The sequence below is a fragment of the Rana temporaria genome, chromosome 3 (assembly GCF_905171775.1).
Source record: "Rana temporaria chromosome 3, aRanTem1.1, whole genome shotgun sequence".
Lineage (NCBI taxonomy): Eukaryota > Metazoa > Chordata > Amphibia > Anura > Ranidae > Rana > Rana temporaria.
Window position 1 is genome coordinate 127,179,103 of NC_053491.1, and position 22,863 is coordinate 127,201,965.

The window sequence follows — 22,863 nt, forward strand, 5'->3', positions numbered from 1 at the left end:
ACTTCAGGTGTGTGTATTACATTTCCCACAGATCAGAGTGGGAGGTTATCATTTTCCAGCCTGCACTATGACTCAGGAAAACAAGCCGAGCCTGAGTCACTGTCACAGCCCATTCTACACCCGCACCGTCTCGAAGAACTGAAAGAAAGTAGAAACTGACAGCGAGTCACATGACCGAGCATCCCGCGTCACATGGTCTGCCTGGGAATTTCCCTTCGTCTTGACGGCGAAGTCAGGTGACCCGGGGGGCGTGTCCTGATCTTGAACCTGCGGAGTGTACAGAGAGAGGAGAAGAGCCTCAGGAAGGTGGGCAGCAGGTTAGTGTGTCCGGTAGGTGACCTTCCTCCATAGGACCCAGCAGAAGTATGACAGCGGTGACCTTTACCACGTGACTGTCGCACTGTGCTCCTCTGTAGTGTTGTCTTAGCCCGGCCCTTCATGGTTTATTTATATTTCCTCTACTACACTCCTATACATCATGTGTGATACATGTGTACATGGGGCTCTGCTCGGTGTGAGTGCTGCATGTCATGTATGATGACTGGAGCTCTATTCATGTATAGAGGTCACCTAACCTTCCCAGTACCTGGAAATTGTCCCGTACCCACTGTGTGTCCCCCCCCCCCCAACATTGTCCCGTACCCACTGTGTGTCCCCCTCCAACATTGTCCGGTACCCACTGTGTGCCCTCCCCAACATTGTCCCGTACCCACTGTGTGTGTCCCCCAACATTGTCCCGTACCCACTGTGTGTGTCCCCCAACATTGTCCCGTACCCACTGTGTGTGTCCCCCAACATTGTCCCGTACCCACGGTGTGCCCCCCCCAACATTGTCCTGTACCCACTGTGTCCCCCCAACATTGTCCTGTCCCCCTTGTGTGTCACCCCCAGTATTGTCCTGTCCCCCTGTGTGTGTCCCCAACATTGTCCGGTACCCCCGTGTGTCACCTCCAGTATTGTCCCGTACACCCTGTGTCCCCCTCCCCAACGTTGTCTTGTCCCCTGTGTGTCATCCAAACATTGTCCCGTACCCCCCATGTGTCACTTTCAGTATTGTCCCGTACCCCCCCCCCCGCGTGTCACCCTCAGTATAGTCGCTTGTCACCCCCTGTATTGTCCCCTATCCCCCCCACGTGTCACCCCCAGTATTGTCCCCTATCCCCCCCACGTGTCGCCTACAGTATTGTCCCCTATCCCCCCAGCGTGTCACCCCCAGTATTGTCATGTACCCCCCCCCCCCGTGTCACCCCCAGTATTGTCATGTACCCCCCTGCATGTCACCCACAGTATTGTCCCGTACCCCCCCCGTGTGTCACCCCCAGTATTGTCACGTACCCCCCCCCCCTCGTGTGTCACCCCCAGTATTGTCTCGTACCCCCGTGTGTGTTCCCAACATTGTCCTATACCCCCCCTGTGTGTCACCCCTAACATTGTCCTGTATCCCAGAGTGTCATCCAGACCATGGCCCCATTAGGGAGATCTCCCCCTCACTTCCTGCATTGGTGACATGGTCCCCATTAGGGAGATCTCCCATCACTTCTTGTATTGGTGAAATGGTCCCCATTAGGAAGATCTCCCGTCACTTCCTGTATTGGTGACATGGTCCCCATTAGGGAGATCTCCCGTCACTTCCTGTATTGGTGACATGGTCCCCATTAGGAAGATCTCCCGTCACTTCCTGTATTGGTGACATGGTCCCCATTTAGGGAGATCTCCCAACACTTCTTGTATTGGTGACATGGTCCCCATTAGGGGAGATCTCCCGTCACTTCCTGTATTGGTGACATGGTCGCCATTTAGGGAGATCTCCAGTCACTTCTTGTATTGGTGACATGTTCCCCATTAGGGAGATCTCCCCTCACTTCCTGCATTGGTGACATGGTCCCCATTAGGAAGATCTCCCGTCACTTCCTGTATTGGTGACATGGTCCCCATTAGGAAGATCTCCCGTCACTTCCTGTATTGGTGACATGGTCCCCATTAGGGAGATCTCCCGTCACTTCCTGTATTGGTGACATGGTCCCCATTAGGAAGATCTCCCGTCACTTCCTGTATTGGTGACATGGTCCCCATTTAGGGAGATCTCCCAACACTTCTTGTATTGGTGACATGGTCCCCATTAGGGGAGATCTCCCGTCACTTCCTGTATTGGTGACATGGTCGCCATTTAGGGAGATCTCCAGTCACTTCTTGTATTGGTGACATGTTCCCCATTAGGGAGATCTCCCCTCACTTCCTGCATTGGTGACATGGTCCCCATTAGGAAGATCTCCCGTCACTTCCTGTATTGGTGACATGGTCCCCATTAGGAAGATCTCCCGTCACTTCCTGTATTGGTGACATGGTCCCCATTAGGGAGATCTCCCGTCACTTCTTGTATTGGTGACATGGTCCCCATTAGGAAGATCTCCCGTCACTTCCTGTATTGGTGACATGGTCCCCATTAGGGAGATCTCCCGTCACTTCCTGTATTGGTGACATGGTCCCCATTAGGGAGATCTCCCCTCACTTCCTGCATTGGTGACATGGTCCCCATTAGGGAGATCTCCCGTCACTTCTTGTATTGGTGACATGGTCCCCATTAGGAAGATCTCCCGTCACTTCCTGTATTGGTGACATGGTCCCCATTAGGGAGATCTCCCGTCACTTCTTGTATTGGTGACATGGTCCCCATTAGGGAGATCTCCCCTCACTTCCTGCATTGGTGACATGGTCCCCATTAGGGAGATCTCCCGTCACTTCTTGTATTGGTGACATGGTCCCCATTAGGGAGATCTCCGGTCACTTCCTGCATTGGTGACATGGTCTCCCTCTGAGAGATGGGAACAGTGATGGGAATAAACCTCAGTCAGGATTCCATGTCCCCATGTTGGGTAGCTCTCACTTGTCTGTTCTGATATGATTGTCTCTCTATCCTGGAGACACCCATACCCTTCCCTATAGGGACACAGAAGTTCTACTTCTTCTTCACTCTCTATCCTGGAGACACCCATACCCTTCCCTATAGGGACACAGAAGTTCTACTTCTTCCTCACTCTCTATCCTGGAGACACCCATACCCTTCCCTATAGGGACACAGAAGTTCTACTTCTTCCTCACTTTCTATCCTGGAGACACCCATACCCTTCCCTATAGGGACACAGAAGTTCTACTTCTTCCTCACTTTCTATCCTGAAGACACCCATACCCTTCCCTATAGGGACACAGAAGTTCTACTTCTTCCTCACTCTCTATCCTGGAGACACCCATACCCTTCCCTATAGGGACACAGAAGTTCTACTTCTTCCTCACTCTCTACTCTGGAGACACCCATACCCTTCCCTATAGGGACACAGAAGTTCTACTTCTTCCTCACTCTCTACCCTGGAGACACCCATACCCTTCCCTATAGGGACACAGAAGTCCTACTTCTTCCTCACTCTCTATCCTGGAGACACCCATACCCTTCCCTATAGGGACACCGAAGTTCTACTTCTTCCTCACTCTCTACCCTGGAGACACCCATACCCTTCCCTATAGGGACACAGAAGTCCTACTTCTTCCTCACTCTCTATCCTGGAGACACCCATACCCTTCCCTATAGGGACACAGAAGTTCTACTTCTTCCTCACTCTCTACCCTGGAGACACCCATACCCTTCCCTATAGGGACACAGAAGTCCTACTTTTTCCTCACTCTCTATCCTGGAGACACCCATACCCTTCCCTATAGGGACACAGAAGTCCTACTTCTTCCTCACTCTCTATCCTGGAGACACCCATACCCTTCCCTATAGGGACACAGAAGTTCTACTTCTTCCTCACTCTCTACCCTGGAGACACCCATACCCTTCCCTATAGGGACACAGAAGTCCTACTTCTTCCTCACTCTCTACCCTGGAGACACCCATACCCTTCCCTATAGGGACACAGAAGTTCTACTTCTTCCTCACTCTCTACCCTGGAGACACCCATACCCTTCCCTATAGGGACACAGAAGTCCTACTTCTTCCTCACTCTCTATCCTGGAGACACCCATACCCTTCCCTATAGGGACACAGAAGTTCTACTTCTTCCTCACTCTCTACCCTGGAGACACCCATACCCTTCCCTATAGGGACACCGAAGTTCTACTTCTTCCTCACTCTCTACCCTGGAGACACCCATACCCTTCCCTATAGGGACACAGAAGTTCTACTTCTTCCTCACTCTCTACCCTGGAGACACCCATACCCTTCCCTATAGGGACACAGAAGTTCTACTTCTTCCTCACTCTCTACCCTGGAGACACCCATACCCTTCCCTATAGGGACACAGAAGTCCTACTTCTTCCTCACTCTCTACCCTGGAGACACCCATACCCTTCCCTATAGGGACACAGAAGTCCTACTTCTTCCTCGCTCTCTATCCTGGAGACACCCATACCCTTCCCTATAGGGACACAGAAGTTCTACTTCTTCCTCGCTCTCTATCCTGGAGACACCCATACCCTTCCCTATAGGGACACAGAAGTTCTACTTCTTCCTCGCTCTCTATCCTGGAGACACCCATACCCTTCCCTATAGGGACACAGAAGTTCTACTTCTTCCTCACTCTCTACCCTGGAGACACCCATACCCTTCCCTATAGTGACACCGAAGTTCTACTTCTTCCTCACTCTCTACCCTGGAGACACCCATACCCTTCCCTATAGGGACACAGAAGTTCTACTTCTTCCTCACTCTCTACCCTGGAGACACCCATACCCTTCCCTATAGGGACACAGAAGTTCTACTTCTTCCTCACTCTCTATCCTGGAGACACCCATACCCTTCCCTATAGGGACACAGAAGTTCTACTTCTTCCTCACTCTCTATCCTGGAGACACCCATACCCTTCCCTATAGGGACACAGAAGTTCTACTTCTTCCTCACTCTCTATCCTGGAGACACCCATACCCTTCCCTATAGGGACACAGAAGTTCTACTTCTTCCTCACTCTCTATCCTGGAGACACCCATACCCTTCCCTATAGGGACACAGAAGTTCTACTTCTTCCTCACTCTCTATCCTGGAGACACCCATACCCTTCCCTATAGGGACACAGAAGTTCTACTTCTTCCTCACTCTCTATCCTGGAGACACCCATACCCTTCCCTATAGGGACACAGAAGTTCTACTTCTTCCTCACTCTCTATCCTGGAGACACCCATACCCTTCCCTATAGGGACACAGAAGTTCTACTTCTTCCTCACTTTCTATCCTGGAGACACCCATACCCTTCCCTATAGGGACACAGAAGTTCTACTTCTTCCTCACTCTCTATCCTGGAGACACCCATACCCTTCCCTATAGGGACACCGAAGTTCTACTTCTTCCTCACTCTCTATCCGGATGAAAACAAAATGCTTTAGCTGGAGTTGGGCTTTAAAAATAGATGATGTGGACAGGCAGGGCTATTTAAAATTGTTATGAGATCTGAATCCCTATTTATATTTTGCACGGTCCCTCTTGGCATTTTCCTAGCACATGAGGGCAGGGTGATGTTACCAAAAGGTACTTGTGGACCAGCTGGGTGACGGGGAAGGACAGCACAGCACCCAAACACAGCCCAACAACGCTTCTCTTCCTGTTTGGTCTAATGGCATGTAATCTGGTTGGCAGCTAACGGGGTGAAGCCTTTCCAAGACGATGCCGTTGATGTTGTTCTTCTAGGCAGGATTAGCTCTAAATACTTCATCAATGTAACCATTTAGTGCATTCTGCTAACACTTCTATTGCAGTCACTTTGTTCTGATTAATAATTTACAAACCAGACTTGTACTTTGTGTATGTTATTTCCTGATAGGTGACTATTACATTACCACACCCTTCCTCACCCAGCACCCTCTACCTGAGTTACTTTGTATTTGTAGAACTTTACTGCTCCCCTTCCTATTGCCTGATCACGCCCACATAGAAGTTGCTCTTCTCACATGTACCTGGTAGGTAGGTGCTCAAAGTGATTGCTACGGGTGGATGTTTTGGGGCCTCGCAGGTTCCATTCGTTAAAACGCCAATAAATGTGTGAAATGCATGTATCTGGCGTGCCTCATCTTGCTTATTGCATGTCATTGTGAGCAGGAATGCCGTCTTGGCAAGGTTACGTCATCATGTTTGTTTTTCTCTTCTAGGCAATCCTGCTTTCACTTTCAGGTAGAACTCCAGTCTGCATTTTATTTTCTTCTCTTTTCTGCAGAGGGGTCCTGAGCCCACTTCCTTTTTTTCTTAATTATCACTACTCCACGATTTATAGCAGGGCACCTTTGTGTACTCCCCTTCACCAATAGCTTTGTGGAAACTTGTTTACTGGGATAAGCTTAACTAGTTATAAAAATGCTCCCTCTCCTCTCCCAACACCTATTCTGACTCGCCTATGTAAGAAAGATCTGTGGACTTATTTTCAGACCCTTATTGCGGTCACATGATCCAGAGGGAGTCCCGCCAACAGATAGGCCATTGACGCCTACGGGTGATGTCACTCATTCCAGGCATTGCCAGCCATCGTCAAGAGCACTCTCCTCTCCCCTGCAGCTGAATGGACACACAGCGCACGGCTCAGGAAATGTATTACTTTAGCAGAGTTTCACTGATTTAAAAGTCAGCAGCTACAAAAAGTTTAGCTGCCGACTTTAATAATCGGACCAGGGGCGGACTGACAACTCATGGGGCCCCCGGGCAATAGGAGATTATGGGGCTCCCGGGCAATGGGAGATTATGGGGCCCCCAGGCAACAGATTATGGGGCCACACAGTATACACACACACACACACACACACACATACACAGTATACATACACAGTATACACACACAGTATACATACACACACAGTATACATACACAAACACTGAAAAGGTACTGGAGAGGTGGGGCAGCTATAATCTTGGGATTTTTACATACTGTCCCTGGTTTTACTGAGGCTGGCAACCCTGATGGGGCCCCCTAGTGGCATGGGGCCCTCGGGCAGTGCCCAAGTTCCCAAATGGTCAGTCCGCCCCTGAATCGGACACTAACCTGTCCCACGGTCCAGCGATGCGGGCACACAAAGCCCCGCCCCTCTCCCCCTCCTCTCTGGGGTGCCAACATTCTAACTGTGGGCACCCGGCTGTGGCTGTACAGCCAGGCAAGCCTCGCTGCGCACTATGAATGGCTGGGCAATCTTCTGGGACCTGTGACGCAGGGGTTGACAAATTTGCTTGGAATCTAGGAGCCAGCTAAAAAAGTTAGGAGCCAGAAAACGCGCCCCGTCGAGCTTGCGCGCAGAAGCGAACACATACGTGAGCAGCGACCGCATATGTAAACGGTGTTCAAACCACACATGTGAGGTATCGCCGCGATTGGTAGAGCGAGAGCAATAATTCTAGCCCTAGACCTCCTCTGTAACTCAAAACATACCAAAAACAAAAGTACCGGCCCGCGGGCCATTTGCGGCCCGGTTTTAAATGGCCCGCGGGTCCCTCGGAAGTGTAGATCAAGGTGCCTGAAGAGTAGCGCAGGAAGCGTCTGTCATAAGTTCACTTGTCTCTCATGTCACACTGCTACTCCCCGGCGGCCCCTCCTCTCTTCTCGTCCATCCCCATTTGCTTGTGACATTATCTGTGATGGACGAGAAGAGAGGGGGGGGGGCTGCCGGGGGGGGGGGGGAGCAGTGTGACATGAGAGACAAGTGAACTTGACAGACGCTTCCTGCGCTACTCTACCTTTGAAGAAAACAAAAAGTAAATGCTGACCTGTGCCCTGGTGTGCTCTCATGTGCCCTGATTGTGCTCTCATGTGCCCTGATTGTGCTCTCATGTGCCCTGATTGTGCTCTGATTGTGCCCTCATGTGCCCTGATTGTGCCCTCATGTGCCCTGATTGTGCCCTCATGTGCCCTGATTGTGCCCTCATGTGCCCTGATTGTGCCCTGGTATGCTGGGCTCTGTACATCAGGGTACCCTGTACCCTGATGTGCCGTGTGCCCTGTCCTGATGTGCCCCATGTGCCCTGATGTGCTCTCATGTGCACCATGTTCCCTGATTGTGCCCTGGTGTGTTCGTATGTGCCCTGATATGCTCCATGTGCTCTGATTGTGCCCCGATGTGGCCCATGTACCCTGATGTGCCATGGGGCACATGAGAGCACAATCAGGGAACATGGGGCACACCAGGGAACATGGGGCACAGCACATCAGGACAGGGCACATGGCACAGCGCATCAGGACAGGGCACATGGCACATCAGGGTACAGGGCACATGAAACGGCACATCAGGGTACAAAGCCCAGCACATCAGGGTACATGGGGTACCCTGATGTGCTGGGCTTTGTACCCTGATGTGCCGTTTCATGTGCCCTGTACCCTGATGTGCCCTGTCCTGATGTGCTGTGCTCTGATGTGCCATGTCCTGTACCCTGATGTGCCATGTCCTGATGTGCTCTCATGTTCCCCATGTTCCCTGGTGTACCCCATGTTCCCTGATGTGCTCTCATGTGCCCCATGTGCCCTGGTGTATTCGTATGTGCCCTGATATGCCCCATGTGCCCTGATGTGCTGTGATTGTGCCCCATGTACCCTGATGTGGCCCATGTACCCTGATGTGGCCCATGTACCCTGATGTGCTGGGCTTTGTACCCTGATGTGCTGTTTCATGTGCCCTGATGTGCCATGTGCCTTGTCCTGATGTGCTGTGCCCTGATGTGCCATGTCCTGATATGCCCTGCCCTGATGTGCTGTGCACCCTGATGTGGCCTGTTGTGCTGTACCCCTATGTGCTGTGCTCTGATGTGCCCTGTACCCTGATGTGCTGGGCTTTGTACCCTGATGTGCGCTGTGCACTCATGTGTGCTGTACCCTGATGGTGAGTGGTCAGTGTGCAGTGTAGTGGTCAGGGTTAATAATGCGTTCGCTGACACCAGTACTGTTTTTGAAGTTTGAAAGTTTGCATGTGGCCCCCCATGGGATATGGAAACTTGTCTTGTGGCCCTCAGGTAATTTGAGTTTGAGACCCCTGCTGTAGAGTTTTTTAAACGTCGCCTATGGAGATTTTAAAGGGTAAAAGTTTGACGCCATTCCACGAGCGGACGTAATTTTGAAGCGTGACATGTTGGGTATCAATTTACTTGGCGTAACATTATCTTTCATAATATTAAAAAAAAATGGGGATAATTTTACCGTTGTCTTATTTTTTAATTAAAAAAAGTGTAATTTTTTCCCCAAAAAAGTGCGCTTGCAAGACCGCTGCGCAAATATGGCATGACAGAAAGTATTGCAACGATTGCCATTTTATTCTCTAGGGTGTTAGGATAAAATATATAATGTTTGGGGGTTCTAATTAGAGGGAAGAAGGGAGGGAAGAAGATGGCAGTGAAAATAGTGAAAAATTACATTAGAATTGCTGTTTAACTTGTAATACCAACGGCTCACCACCAGATGGTGCCAGCTCACAAAAAAAAAAAAAAAAATTTTTGCCCCCCCTTCCAAGTCGCCAGGACCCTATTTCTAGTCGCCATGGCGACCTGGCGCCCGGGATTTGTCGAGCCCTGCTGTGACGTGTCCCAGAAGATTGGAGGGAGGGGGGAAGAGGTGATTTTCCTTCTGGCACTGCTGCGCCAGGGGAGGAAGTGGGAGCTGGGTGTCTCTAGAAACAGGGTACCTGCCCCCCCCCCCCAAAAAAAATTACATGCCACATGTGGCATGTCAGGGGGCCTTTTTGCCATTTTTGGGTGGAACTCCGCTTTAATACCTAGAGTGTTTTCCTCTGCTCATACAGTATGTTGACATATTTGTGCTTCGTGTATATGCCATATATGTATGCTGATACACTGGTCAGTCTTGTTTTCTGTATTAACTTGAATATGGCTAGCTGTCCTGTAGGTCATATAAACATGAATACTTTTACTTGAGCACAAAGGTGTGTGTGTGTGTATATGTATGGTCTCCAGGCTGTCATCTGTTGAAATCTTGTGATTGGAGGCTGCTGCCATCGCTGTGCAGTTCCTCTCGCAGTAAAAACGAAAACTGTAAAAACTACTATAGCTGTGCCAGTCATTCCTATTGGTTACACTTCCTGTACAGGCTGTCTTCTTTGAAAATTCTTTATTTTTTTATTTTTTATTTTTTTCTCACATGTAACTTTTTTTATTTGCAGATTGAATGTTATGGATAAATTAACCCAAATGTGATTTTATATCTAGGCTCCGTAGAATCCTCAGTGATATTGAAGACTGTCTTCTACTTGAATAGTAGATAATTTACCTTTTTTGAATTCCTTATACAATGTTTATTGTATTTAAATTTAACGTGATTGTAGCCGTATTAGTGCAATTGTGACACATAAAATGAAGTACTTTTTTTTATTTGCACTAACATAAAATTGTCCAGAAAAATTGTATGTTAGTGCAAATAAAAAAAGTATCAAGGACAGTACTTCATTTTATCTATTTAAATATTTAAATTGAATTGAGGTAGCCATACATCTGTAAAGAGAGTAATTCAGGGGTGCAGAGTGTGGAAACGTTTTAAAAAAATGGTACACTTGCATCAAGGGAACCTAGAGTACAGCGTGAGGGCAGGAGGGAAGATGCTGTGTCACTGGTAGATACACAGGGTGCCGATGCTGACGGCTCAGGAGAGACCAAGCCCACCAAGTGGATGGTAACAAGCGCTGTCCTGGCAGCCACTCATGCACCTTGCTCCAGTACCATTAACCTGGAATGGAGGGGGAGGCTACTATGCATTTCTGGGGTTACACCCACTTTGTCAGCCTGGATCAATGAGGATGAATCCGGTGTTAAATAGGTAGCAATACATGGCTAACAGCGAATCAGATTCAGGTGTTGCAACTGATAAATATAATAGATGGGAACGGAGATTTCTTCATCCATGCGGTTTAAGGAATCTGAATTTTCCCTGGAGGCTGAACGAGAGAAAGTCATGCTGTGTATGGCTAGCATTAGTTTTAGAAGCTGTACTTTAATCTTGAAATGGGATTACCTTGTAGGTACTGCATCTGCTTATTAAATTCTGGCTTTTGACAATGTATAAAAAATATATATATATATTTAATTGTATTTTATTTAATATTTTTGTGATTGCAGAAATGGCCAACCAGGCTCCTGGGAATGAAATGGTGAATGGACACCTAGATCTCTCTCAGTATAGTCTCATAATTAAAAATGAAGCAGAGATGCTGGAACAGATTAAACAATTGCTTGTGGAAAACAACATACTGAAAGGTAACAAATTATTTATTCTCCTTCCTAACGACTCACTGATATGTACTAGTAATATACTGACCGTTTCCCTCTGGAGTTGCATGTAAAACCGTGTACACACGATCGTTTGTCCGATGAAAACAGACCGATGGACTGTTTTCATTGGACAAACCGATCGAGTGTGAGCCCCATTGGTTTGTTTTCCATCGAAGATAAAAACAATAGAACATGTTTTAAATTTTTCCTATGGATAAAAAAACGATAGAAAAAAATGATCATCTGTGTGGAAGTCCATCGGTCAAAAATCCACGCATGCTCAGAATCACGACAAAGCATGCTCGGAAGCATTGAACATAATTTTTCTCAGGACGTCGTAGTGTTTTACGTCACCGCGTTTAGGCATGGTCGGATTTTTGACTGATGGTGTGTAGGCAAGACTGATGAAAGTTTAGATTCCATCAGATATCCGATCGTGTGTACAGGGCTTAAAAGGTTTATGGTTGATGAAAGTAAGAATTACAGATTTCTGTACTTTGCCGACTCAAAGTATCATATTCTGAAGCTAGTCTGAGTAAGTTTCTATTTTATTGTGTGGTCTCTTTATTATAATTTTGGTTATCTGTATTTTAAATGGAAAAAAATGCACCTTTTTTAGATGAGAAAATCCAAAAGGGTCAGGATTTGTTTTTTAAAACTGTATCCTTTAGGCCCCTTTCACACAAGTGGACTCCACCAGCGGATCCACCTACTCGGTGGGGGATCGGTCCGCTGAGCGGCTGGATGACAGATCTGTGTCCTCTCTGTTTATGCAGAGCAGACACAGCCTGCTTTCCTCTAAGCGGTCAGTTGTAAACGGATCATCTGTCTGTTTACATCTGTCTAGTAGATCAGATTGGATGACAGTTGGATGTAAACTGACAGGTGGTCCGTTTATCTGACCGCTCAGACATTCGTCTGTTTTTAGCGGATCATATTGGATTTGATGCAGGCGGGTATAAACACACGTCTGTTTACTTTTCGCCTTTCCATAGCAGGCAATGGATGGTCCCATCGGGTCTGCCTGAAAGACTGACCCCATCGGTCTGTCCTTGTGAAAGGAGCCTTATATTTAAAAGTACGTCCAGACCCTTTTTTTTTTTTTTTGGACTGTATGGTTTCCAACGTTTAGGAAAGGGAACCTCTGCCAGGTGTTTATTACTGTCTGGGTCTCTTCTGGGAGAGTTCACCTCCATGTCTTGTCTCGGGGACCACCGTTCCTAACATAGGCAGTGAGGAAACTACTCTCCAAGGAGGAAAAAGATGGCAGCATAAACCTAACCGAGTTTCCTCTCTACTCTATCCAAAAAACAGGGTCTGGAGTTTTGCTTTAAGGGCCGATTCACACCACACATGCAGTCCAGTGCATTTATTTTCAGCATAAAAAATGCATGGATAGTAGATTTTATAGTTTACAATGGCATAGTTAACACTAGTGCGTTCCATAAAAAAGTATAACGTGCTGCGTTTTTTCCGAACTGTACTGGAACATGGTAAAATGCACCTAATTGCACATGTCCTTATTTATGGTGAAGAAAAAGAGGGGGAAAAACGCATTGCATCAAACGCATCCAGAATGCGTTTCTATAGTGTGAACCAGTCCTAAGAACACTGTAGGTTCCTGATGTCTAATGCAAGATTGCACAAATGAATAAATAATGTGTATCTTCTGTTTAGAAACCATGAAGCATAAAAATTTGGAAATGAAGGAGCGTCTTGAAGAGCTTTTAAAGAGAGAGGAGCAAGGACGGAGTGAGCCTGGAACTCCAGAATTTAAACAGCGTGCATTAGATCTAAGTAAAGAAAATGAATTACTGAAAAATGAAATCCAGCATTTAAAAGAGAAACATCTGCATGGAGAGGTACTTGTCTTTGGTATTTAATATTCGATATGTCAGTGCGGTCCCGAGCCCAACATTAGGATAGGATTAGAAAAAGCCTTCCATTTATTAAAAAAAAAACTCCCTAGAGGGAATTTACATGGAAACCAATCAGCTTCTAGCTTTCATTTTCAATGCTCAGCTGAGCAAGCTGAAGATAGAAGCTGAATGGTTGCTATGCCCAGTTACCTCCAGATTCTGTTTTCGGTTTGCTCAAGTCTTGTAAGTCCTCCCACGCTTTCGATATTCTGATTGATGGATTCCAAATTCAGAGGTCATTTACACCGCAGGGATAGTTTTATATGAATCTGCTTTAAGCTATGTAATGTCTGCATATGTTCACATTCGTGTCTTTTAGTCTTGAATACATTTTGCCCCTTAGAGTGAAGATGAGAGCCTGAAACAGATGAAGGCACAGATTGTACGTCTTCAGGCAGAGAAGGCTGATCTTCTTGGAATTATTTCGGAGCTGCAAGTGAAACTTAGCAGCTGTGCATCCGAAGACTCATTTGTTGAAATCAGAATTGCAGTAAGTTGACCTTTCATTTCATTAAGAATTTCATTTGTATTCAAGTAACTTTTTTTATTCTTTCTCTACAATAACATATCCGGTGGTTTTGTTTTAGGCTAGGTTCACACTAGAGATCGCAGCGCCTCACAGCAGGAGTCTAGTGCGTCTTCATTCACAGATTTAGGTCCGATTTCAGCATCAATATTTGGCTGAAATGGACCAAAAGACGCACAGGGCTCCTGTGCAATTCGCCCCAGAGCCGCTGCGGAGATGTGTGAACCGACTCCATAGAGAGCCGGTCACAATCTCCTGACATGCGAATTGGATGTGGTGAAACCCTCATCGAATTCCCATAAGTGCGAACCCAGCCTTAAGATGAATGCAAACCCTAATGATCTGGCTTTTGCCTGGCCAAATCGCAATGGAATTCCATCAGAGAAAAATGGAACATGTTCTATATCTAAACTCCGATGGAATTCATTGAAATTTCCGATGAAAAAACTCCAATGGGGCTACGCACGATCGGAATAAGGCCTCATGCACACAGGACATTTTTCTAACTCTGCAATGTTTTGGCAGAAAATAAATAAGGATTAAAAGATGAAGAAGCTACATACTCTGCAAGTGATTAAATCAGCTGGTAAAAGTGTTTAAAAATTGAGGGCTTATTATCATCTAAGTTGTATATTCTGGTGATACCAAATGGTAAAGTCCACTTTGGGATAGCCTGGAAAATTTAACCAAATAGTAAAAAAACCTTTAGCCTTTAAAACCATTTTAAATAAAAAAAGAAATACTTGATAAAAAAAAAGCTACCTTTTTAGGCTCAATCCCACATATATTGCCAATATATTTGATATACTTTCTACAAGGATACACATAAATATCATAACAGATGGGGAAGTCATAGACATAATACAAGTTTTGTTTTATTGGTAGATGTGCGGTTTAGTGACGCAATGTTGTAAATATTTGGCGACATCTACAGTACAGACCAAAAGTTTGGACACACCTTCTCATTCAAAGAGTTTTCTTTATTTTCATGACTATGAAAATTGTAGATTCACACTGAAGGCATCAAAACTATGAAGTAACACATGTGGAATTATACATAACAAAAAAGTGTGAAACAACTGAAAATATATTTCATATTCTAGGTTCTTCAAAGTAGCCACCTTTTTCTTTGATTAGTGCTTGGCACACTCTTGGCATTCTCTTGATGAGCTTCAATAGGTAGTCACCTGGCGCAGCACCCCATCACTCTCCTTCTTGGTCAAATAGCCCTTACACAGCCTGGAGGTGTGTTTGGGGTCATTGTCCTGTTGAAAAATAAATGATGGTCCAACTAAACGCAAACCGGATGGAATACCATGCCGCTGCAAGATGCTGTGGTAGTCATGCTGGTTCAGTATGCCTTCAATTTTGAATAAATCCCCAACAGTGTCACCAGCAAAGCACCCCCACACCATCACACCTCCTCCTCCATGCTTCACGGTGGGAACCAGGCATGTAGAGTCCATCCGTTCACCTTTTCTGCGTCGCAACAAAGACAAGGGGGTTGGAACCAAAGATCTCAAGTTTGGACTCATCAGACCAAAGCACAGATTTCCACTGGTCTAATGTCCATTCCTTGTGTTCTTTAGCCCAAACAATTCTCTTCTGCTTGTTGCCTTTCTTTAGCAGTGGTTTCCTAGCAGATATTCTACCATGAAGGCCTGATTCACACAGTCTCCTCTTAACAGTTCTAGAGATGTGTCCGCTGCAAAAGGTGGCTACTTTGAGAACCTAGAATATGAAATATATTTTCAGTTGTTTCACACTTATTTGGTATGTATAATTCCACATGTGTTACTTCATAGTTTTGATGCCTTCAGTGTGAATCTACAATTCTCATAGTCATGAAAATAAAGAAAACTCTTTGAATGAGAAGGTGTGTCCAAACTTTTGGTCTGTACTGTATATAGTAAAGGCAGCTGTCTCAAGTGATGAAAAACCTGCTCACTTTCAGTTGCTAGCTAAAAATATTGAACATCTTTGTAATGGATCCTGAGGTTCAAATCATCACCTGTATTTTTGCTTTTTCTTTTCATGTACTGAGTTTTTAGCAAGGAAGAAGTCGGCCCAAACTTGTCTAAAGAGGTGCCACATATTTTGCCCCCATTATAAAGACATTTGACTCTAGAAGAACTGTCCAGCGCCAAATGTCAGTACTGTGTGCTGGGTTTCTTTTATTATGCCTGCAGCAAGCACTGTTCACCTGACTCAGAGGATAGTTCTGGGCAAAGCATGAATCTTCTTGACCAGTGTGGCTCTCAATTATAAAACCTCTGATGGCTCTACAGACAGAAAGTAAAAACATTGAATAATGAAACAAAAGTATGCTTGAGTTTGAGCATGCACATGGAATAATGACATGCAGAAAAAAATAAAGAGAAATATTTAATACGCATACATATTGCCCAAATTTTTGGAAGCAGATTTAAAAATAATATATATATTTTAGTAAGTCTGGTTCTTTCAATGCTCTAGGCACAAGGCCCTGAAAATGAGGTGAAGGAGAGCAAGGCAGAGGATGACGCATCACATCCGGAAATGATTACATACAGGTGTGTATAGTATGCTACAGCCACGTATGGGAATGCAAATCCTCCTCAAACTGTATATGATGGAAACTGTAAATATAACAATTTAACGTCTACTATTTATTATACACGATCTATATAGCGGCAACAGTTTACGCAGCGCTTTACAGTGTATAGGGGGAGAGCACAATTACAGTACAGTTCAATACAGAAGGTACAGGAGGGCCCTGCTTGTGGAGCTTATATTGTAAAGGGGGGGGGGGGCGTGTGGTACAAAAGGTAATGGCTGCAGAGAATGATTTGATGGGGGTTTACATTACTTTTCACTCTTTGTGCTCCTAAAACGTTTTTATATCTCTCATCTCAATGTCAATATGTGGGGGATCAGGTGTTTTTTTTTTGTTTTTTTTGTTTTTTTTTCTCCAACATACACAGTTGAGTATATCCATATATTGAGTGCCCCTACTATTTTTCACACAGGGCAGACTCATCAGGGGACCTCTCCACTAGTTTCCACTAAGCAGGCGGATGACAGGTCCGTGTCCACTTTACTTATGCAGAGGGACATGGACACAGCCCACACTCTTCTATGGGCGATTGGATGTAAATAGACTGCCTGTCTATTTATACCCAACTGCTAAGGGGAAAGGAACCCCATTGGATCAGATTGTATGTAGGCAGGTGTAAACGGACACTAGTCCGTTTTCCACCCTCTGCTCCATAGAGGAGAATGGAGGTTTCAGATCAGGTCCGCTTAAAAAAACGGCCAGGCAAACCCAATCGGAGCGTTCCTGTGAAAGGGGTCTAAAACTGAGCCTTAGTGCAGCAGAGGCACCATTAGTTGGGGAACAAGTATAGGCATTCTTATAGGCTTGGATCCTTCACACCTGTCCTGGCCGCCTGCATGCTTCTTTCTTTTCTTTTCTTTTTTTCTTTCTTTTCTTTTCTTTCTTTCCCACAGTTGTACATTGATTTTGATAAGGCTTATCGAAAACAAAAATTACAATATTCCCCCATCCACACAAAGTAATAAAATGGGAGAACTGGAGCTGCTAATTTACAAGGAGGATTTTGATTTTGTAGAAACGTCAGAAACTTGGTTTGACAGCTCACATGACTGTCTGGCAACTGTCCAGGGGTATTCCCTATATCGTAGGCGGAGGGTTATACCTGTACATCAAGAATGATTTGTAGGTGAATGTGAAGGATGACATTACTTATGGAGCAAGGGATGAAGAGGAAAGTAATGGGAAAATAATACTGGGCGTATGCTACAGGCCCCCCAACCTGAGGGATGAGGTGGAGTCTGACCTTCTATCACAGTTAGGGATGGCAGCAAGGCAGGGCGATGTTATTATAATGGGGGATTTCTGTTATCCAGATGTGGACTGGGCAGAAGGAACTGCATACTAGTCTAAGGCTCGCCATTTCCTAAATGTCTTGCAGGATAATTTCATGAGTCAGTTGGTGAATACACCAACAAGAGATAATGCATTATTATATCTACTGATTACAAACAACACAGACCTGATCGCATATGTGGAAATACAGGGCAACTTTGGAAACGGTGTTTACATGTTAATTACATTCAGCATAAACCACAGAAAAAGGAAAATCAAGGGTAATACAAGTGCACTGAATTTCAAAAGAGCCAACTTCCATAAAAGACACTCTTTGCTGCACGATATTAAATGGGATAAAATCCTAGGAACATTGAACACAGAGGAATAATGGGAGTGCTTTAAGAACATACTAAATAAAGGTTTTGGCTAGTTTATTCCAACAGGCAATAAATATAAAAGAGCTAAGATTAAACCTGGGTGGTTAAACTATAACTTAAACCTACACATAAAAGAGGAAAAAAGGCCTTCAAAAATTTAAGGCTGATGGTTTGTCAGCATTTTAATAATACAAGGAAAGCAATAAAAAGTGTAAGAACGCAATCAGGGCAGCTAAGATAGATCAAGAAAGGCGCATATTGGAGGGGAGTAATTTTTTTTTTTATATATATATATATATATGAACAGTAAGTGTTGTGTAGATTTTGGAAATTCTTGACTTTAGAGGTATAGTTGGCTGCAATTGTACAGAGATTAGGAATCTTAATGTGATTTTGTCAGTCAAAGAATATCATGGATGGCCACAGACTGAAGTAGAAAGCCAATTTTAATAAATATCTTTTCCAAAATAATGTCATGTCAATTTTTTATAAAACTAAAATACTATCAGCTATTGTATTTTTATATCTGATTAGTTGTATTTACTGTGATAGGACAACATCCTCCAATGAAGACAGCTGTGGAAAGGAATCTGAAGAACTTGCAGTCAGCAACCTTCTCCATAGCTTGCGTGAGGAAACTGAAAAGTTTGATCGATTGCAGAGAGAGCTCGCAAATGCAAATGAGAAGTGAGTCATTTTGTTACCTTTTGGTTTTTAAGAGACTTCTGCAATTGAGGATAATGTTTGCGGCTTCTTATTACTACTATAATACTTTTATTACTGCCATTTTTTTTATAGCTGCAAAGCACATCAGCAAAGTCAGTCCCTGCTCTACCAGAATTTAAAGTCCTAAAACTCATCCATTTGAGTGCCAAAAACTAGAGTATTGCAAATGTTTATTCCTGTGTAATGATTACCAATGTCTGGTGAGCTAGGGGTGTATTACACAAAAGTGGAACTTCTGCTTAATCGACTCCTCGCCCACCTACATGCCACATGTAATTTTTTTTGGGGGGGGGTGAGTGCTTCAGTAGGAGTGTGACTTCCTGTCCCGCTTCCTCCTTCCGCCCAGGGACTGCTTAGGCGATACATCATATCGCCTTTTGGCGGCCCCTCCCTCTAGGCGATCGCCTGGGATATGTGACAGGTCCCAGGCGATCGCCTGTCCAGTGAGTGCCCGGTGCAGTGAGTGCCCGGCCATGAAGCCAAAAGCTGTCACGGCCAGGTGCCCACAGTTACAATGGAGGCGCCGGCGGAGAGAGGAGCGAAGCGTCGCTGGACCGTGGAACAGGTAAGTGTACAGTATGTTTATTAAACGTCAGCAGCTACACTTTTTGTAGCTGCTGACTGTTTTTTTTTTTTTTTCCCCTTTAAAACAGATTTATTATAACAAAAGGTGCATACATGTCATTGCATACAACCACAGTGTTACTGATAACATGAGGGTGTGCAGCAATCAGAATACATACAGTACAAGGCTGGCGTCATGAAAAAGAAACCCCTGAAAATCAGAATAAAAAATAACAGAAGAAGAAAGAGCAGTATCTGGTGCCAACCGTGGGGGTCGCCCTGACCCGTAACAGTATACCCGGCTAGGGGCAGGCCACTCTTCGGGGCAATACAGACTCAGAGTGCCCTACGTGCAAGAATCAGAGTCTTGTAGCCAACGATTCCATATTTTGTCATATTTGGTTGGGCACTCCCTGTTAATGTATATAACCTTTTTATACGGTAAATTATTATTGACCTCCACCTTCTACTCCACCAACCCAGGGGGCACGGGCCGCATCCACTGTCGGGCAATTACCTTCCGCACTGAGAATAATGTCTCATGCCAGAACGTCTTTGTGTCTTTGTGTATGCTATCTGGGAACACCCCGAGTAGGCATGGTTTTGGGTCTAGGGTGAGCGGAGAACCCATGTGGTTGTGTAGGAAGGTTACTACTTGCGCCCACAGGCCCTGTATCTCGGTACATGACCACAGTAAGTGAAAGAATGTACCCACCTCCCTCCCACACATCTGACAAAGGGTAGATTGGGTGTTTCAATATCTGGCCACCCGAAGGGGGTGAGATATGCCTGATGGATAATGTAAATTTGAGTCAATCTGTCTGAGAGCTTGGGTGAGACAGCCTTGCAGGATTCTAGAGCCTCCTCCCATTCCTTATCCTCCAAGGGGCCTATCGCCCTTTCCCATCTAGGTTTGAGCTTATATGCCAACTTGTTGGAAGCAGGGGCAGTAAGCATACTTTTGATTATGGCCATGAGTGGATTAGGGGCAGCCTGCGGTGTGGACTCCAAAAACTGAGCACGGGCCGCGTGTCTCGCCTGCAAGAATCGAAAGACCATGTACCCATGGAGTGAGAATTCTTCGCTAAGCGTGGGAAAAGTTTTGAGGGTTCCGTCAGCAAACAGTTGGTGCATGTAGAGAATACCATGCTTAGACCAGAGGTCCACATCAGGCAGTTGTAGAAATTCTGTTTTATTATGGGGTGTAGTCGTTATAGGTTGGTATCCCGAGCTTGGCAGAAGCTAGGTCCCATATGCGCCTGTAGTGATATACCAGAGTCTGTCTGTCGTCTCCCTGTCCTGCGACACCAGAGCCCATCGCCAATGCGTATATTGAGTCCTCAGTGCGCTGGGCCCACCTCGGGCAGAGCAGCTGAAGAAACCGGTCCCTATCCGTCTTGTCAATATGGTACAGTTGGGATAATTGTGATGCAATATAGTAGAGATTAAAGTCAGGGAGGGCCATGCCCCCTAGATCCGTGAGGTTTTTAAGCACCTGCCAAGCTACCTCGTGTCTGTTTCCCCATACAAACAGTTTGAGAAGGGCCTCAAGGGATTTAAAGTGTTTCAGGGGTAAGTACACTGGGGAGTGCCAGAGAAAATAGAGTATCTTGGGTAGGGGAACCATTTTGATGAGATTAACCCGGCCCCAGACCCCTAGTGGTAGACGGGCCCAGGTTCTTAGTTTGGACTTTACATGGGAAATTAATGTATCTAAATTTAAGTGTATATAATCTGCCGGTGTTCTGGATACGCTTATCCCTGAGTATTTTATGGTACTGACCCGTTGTAATGGCAAACTGTCTTGAAATTCAGTCGGTGGGAAGCTGTGGAGTGGAAGAACTTTGGAATTTCCCCAGTTGATTTTTAGCCCGGAAAAAATCCCAAACCGTTCAATTGTCTGAAGAGCCTTGTGTAGCGAGGGGCCCGAGTGTCGTCTGCATACATGCTAATCTTTTCAGTCAAAGTGCCAGAACTCAGTCCCCTGATCCCGGGATTAGCTCGGATGGACATGGCCAAGGGTTCCGCGGCCAGGGCATACAGCAGTGGTGAAAGAGGGCAGCCCTGTCTCGTGCCTCTACTGAGGTCAAACAGTGGAGACGGCCAGCCATTAGCCACCACCCTGGCCACGGGTGCCCGATACAGCAGCTGGACCCACCTGATGAACCGTGGTCCAAAGCCATATCCCTCCAAGCAGCTCCATAGATATCCCCACTCCACCGAATCAAACGCCTTTGCTGTGCCTAACGTCACCACCACCCGTGACCCAACCTCTGCATGTGTAGCTTGGAGGTTAATGTATAATTTACGTAAATTAAAATAAGTATTGCGGCCTGGCATAAAACCCGCCTGATCCTCATGTAAAAGGGACAAAATGACTTGGTTTAATCTGAGGGACAACACCTTGGCTAGTATTTTTATATCCACTTGCAGAAGAGAGATGGGATGATAGGACTCGGGGTAGCCCGGGTCCTTCCCAGGTTTGTGGATAAGGAGTATCGTCGCCTCCCGCATAGAGGGGGGCAGAGTGAAGGTTTCAAATAGGTGATTAAATAATGCAAGCAGCTTGGGAGTTAGTAGTTCACTAAATTGGGAGTAAAACTCAACAGGGAGACCATCAGAGCCCGGGGACTTGGATCTAGCGAAACTGGCGATCGCAGCATCTATTTCTTTTGTGGTAAGGGGTGCCTCAAGCGAGTCTACCTGATCCTTGGTCAGTTGGGGGAAGGTGATGCTGTGGAGAAAAGCAGTCGGTAAGTCCGTCGGATCAGTCACCGTCGTCTTATATAAGTCTGCAAAAAAATCCCTGAACTCAGATGTTACGCTACGTGGGTCCGTGACCCGTCTTCCCCCCTGGCCCGTGGAGGGTGATGACAACTAGGGGTCTATCTTCGCTATGCACTAGGTATGCTAGGAGCTTTCCTGCCTTCTCTCTATATTCAAAGAGTTTCTGTTTAGTAAAGAAGAGCTTTTGACGAGCCTTCGTATACTGTAGTTGGGTTACCACTCTAGTTTGCATTTTAAGCTGAACTGCCGTTGCCGGGGTGGGATTGGCAGCGTATTCTCGTTCAGTAGAGACTAGCTCAGCTGATGACTTTTAATAAACAAAAAACGTCTGGAACTCCCCTTTAACGTTGGGTAACAATAAAATTAAATAGGGTTGTCCCGATACCAGTATCGGTATCGGGACCGATACCGAGTATTTGCGGGAGTACTTGTACTCCCGCAAATGCCCCCGATGCCTGAATAGAATACTTGCCCCGCCGCCGCTGCATACCGCAAAGCCGTCGCTGCCGCGTTAATCAGCGTGCGGGGAACATTACAGGCAGCTTTCGTTTGAATAGCTGTATTCCCCGCCGCGCCGTGTATAGACACTCCCACTTGCTCGGGATTGGACAGATCCGTCCAATCCCGAGCAAGGGGGAGTGTCTATACGCGGCAAGGAATGGACAGCTATTCGAACGAAAGTTGCCTGTAATGTTCCCCGCACGCTGATTAATGCGGCAGCGGCGGCTTCATCATCTACTAGGTATGGGGGACATGGCTGCAATATATGGAGTGACATGGCTGGATATATGTGGGGGGACATGGCTGGATATATGTGGGGGGACATGGCTGGATATATGTGGGGGGACATGGCTGGATATATGTGGGGG

The 22,863-nt window shown here is 46.0% G+C and overlaps 1 protein-coding gene across 3 annotated transcripts in view; it reads left to right on the forward strand.

Annotated features, from left to right (window-relative positions):
- The first annotated feature begins 214 nt into the window (after positions 1–214).
- OPTN (optineurin) overlaps positions 215–22,863 on the forward strand; it is a 48,280-nt gene continuing 25,631 nt past the window's right edge. Inside the window, exons 1-6 of one of the 3 annotated variants that reach the window (XM_040343405.1) lie at positions 215–317; positions 11,072–11,209; positions 12,902–13,086; positions 13,487–13,633; positions 16,145–16,221; positions 18,470–18,604. In XM_040343405.1, the coding sequence (XP_040199339.1) occupies positions 11,074–11,209; positions 12,902–13,086; positions 13,487–13,633; positions 16,145–16,221; positions 18,470–18,604 (680 nt within the window). In that variant the 5' untranslated portion in view covers positions 215–317; positions 11,072–11,073. Of the gene's footprint in view, positions 331–11,071; positions 11,210–12,901; positions 13,087–13,486; positions 13,634–16,144; positions 16,222–18,469; positions 18,605–22,863 lie in introns of all 3 variants that reach the window. The other 2 variants (XM_040343404.1, XM_040343406.1) reach the window with 2 other exon arrangements.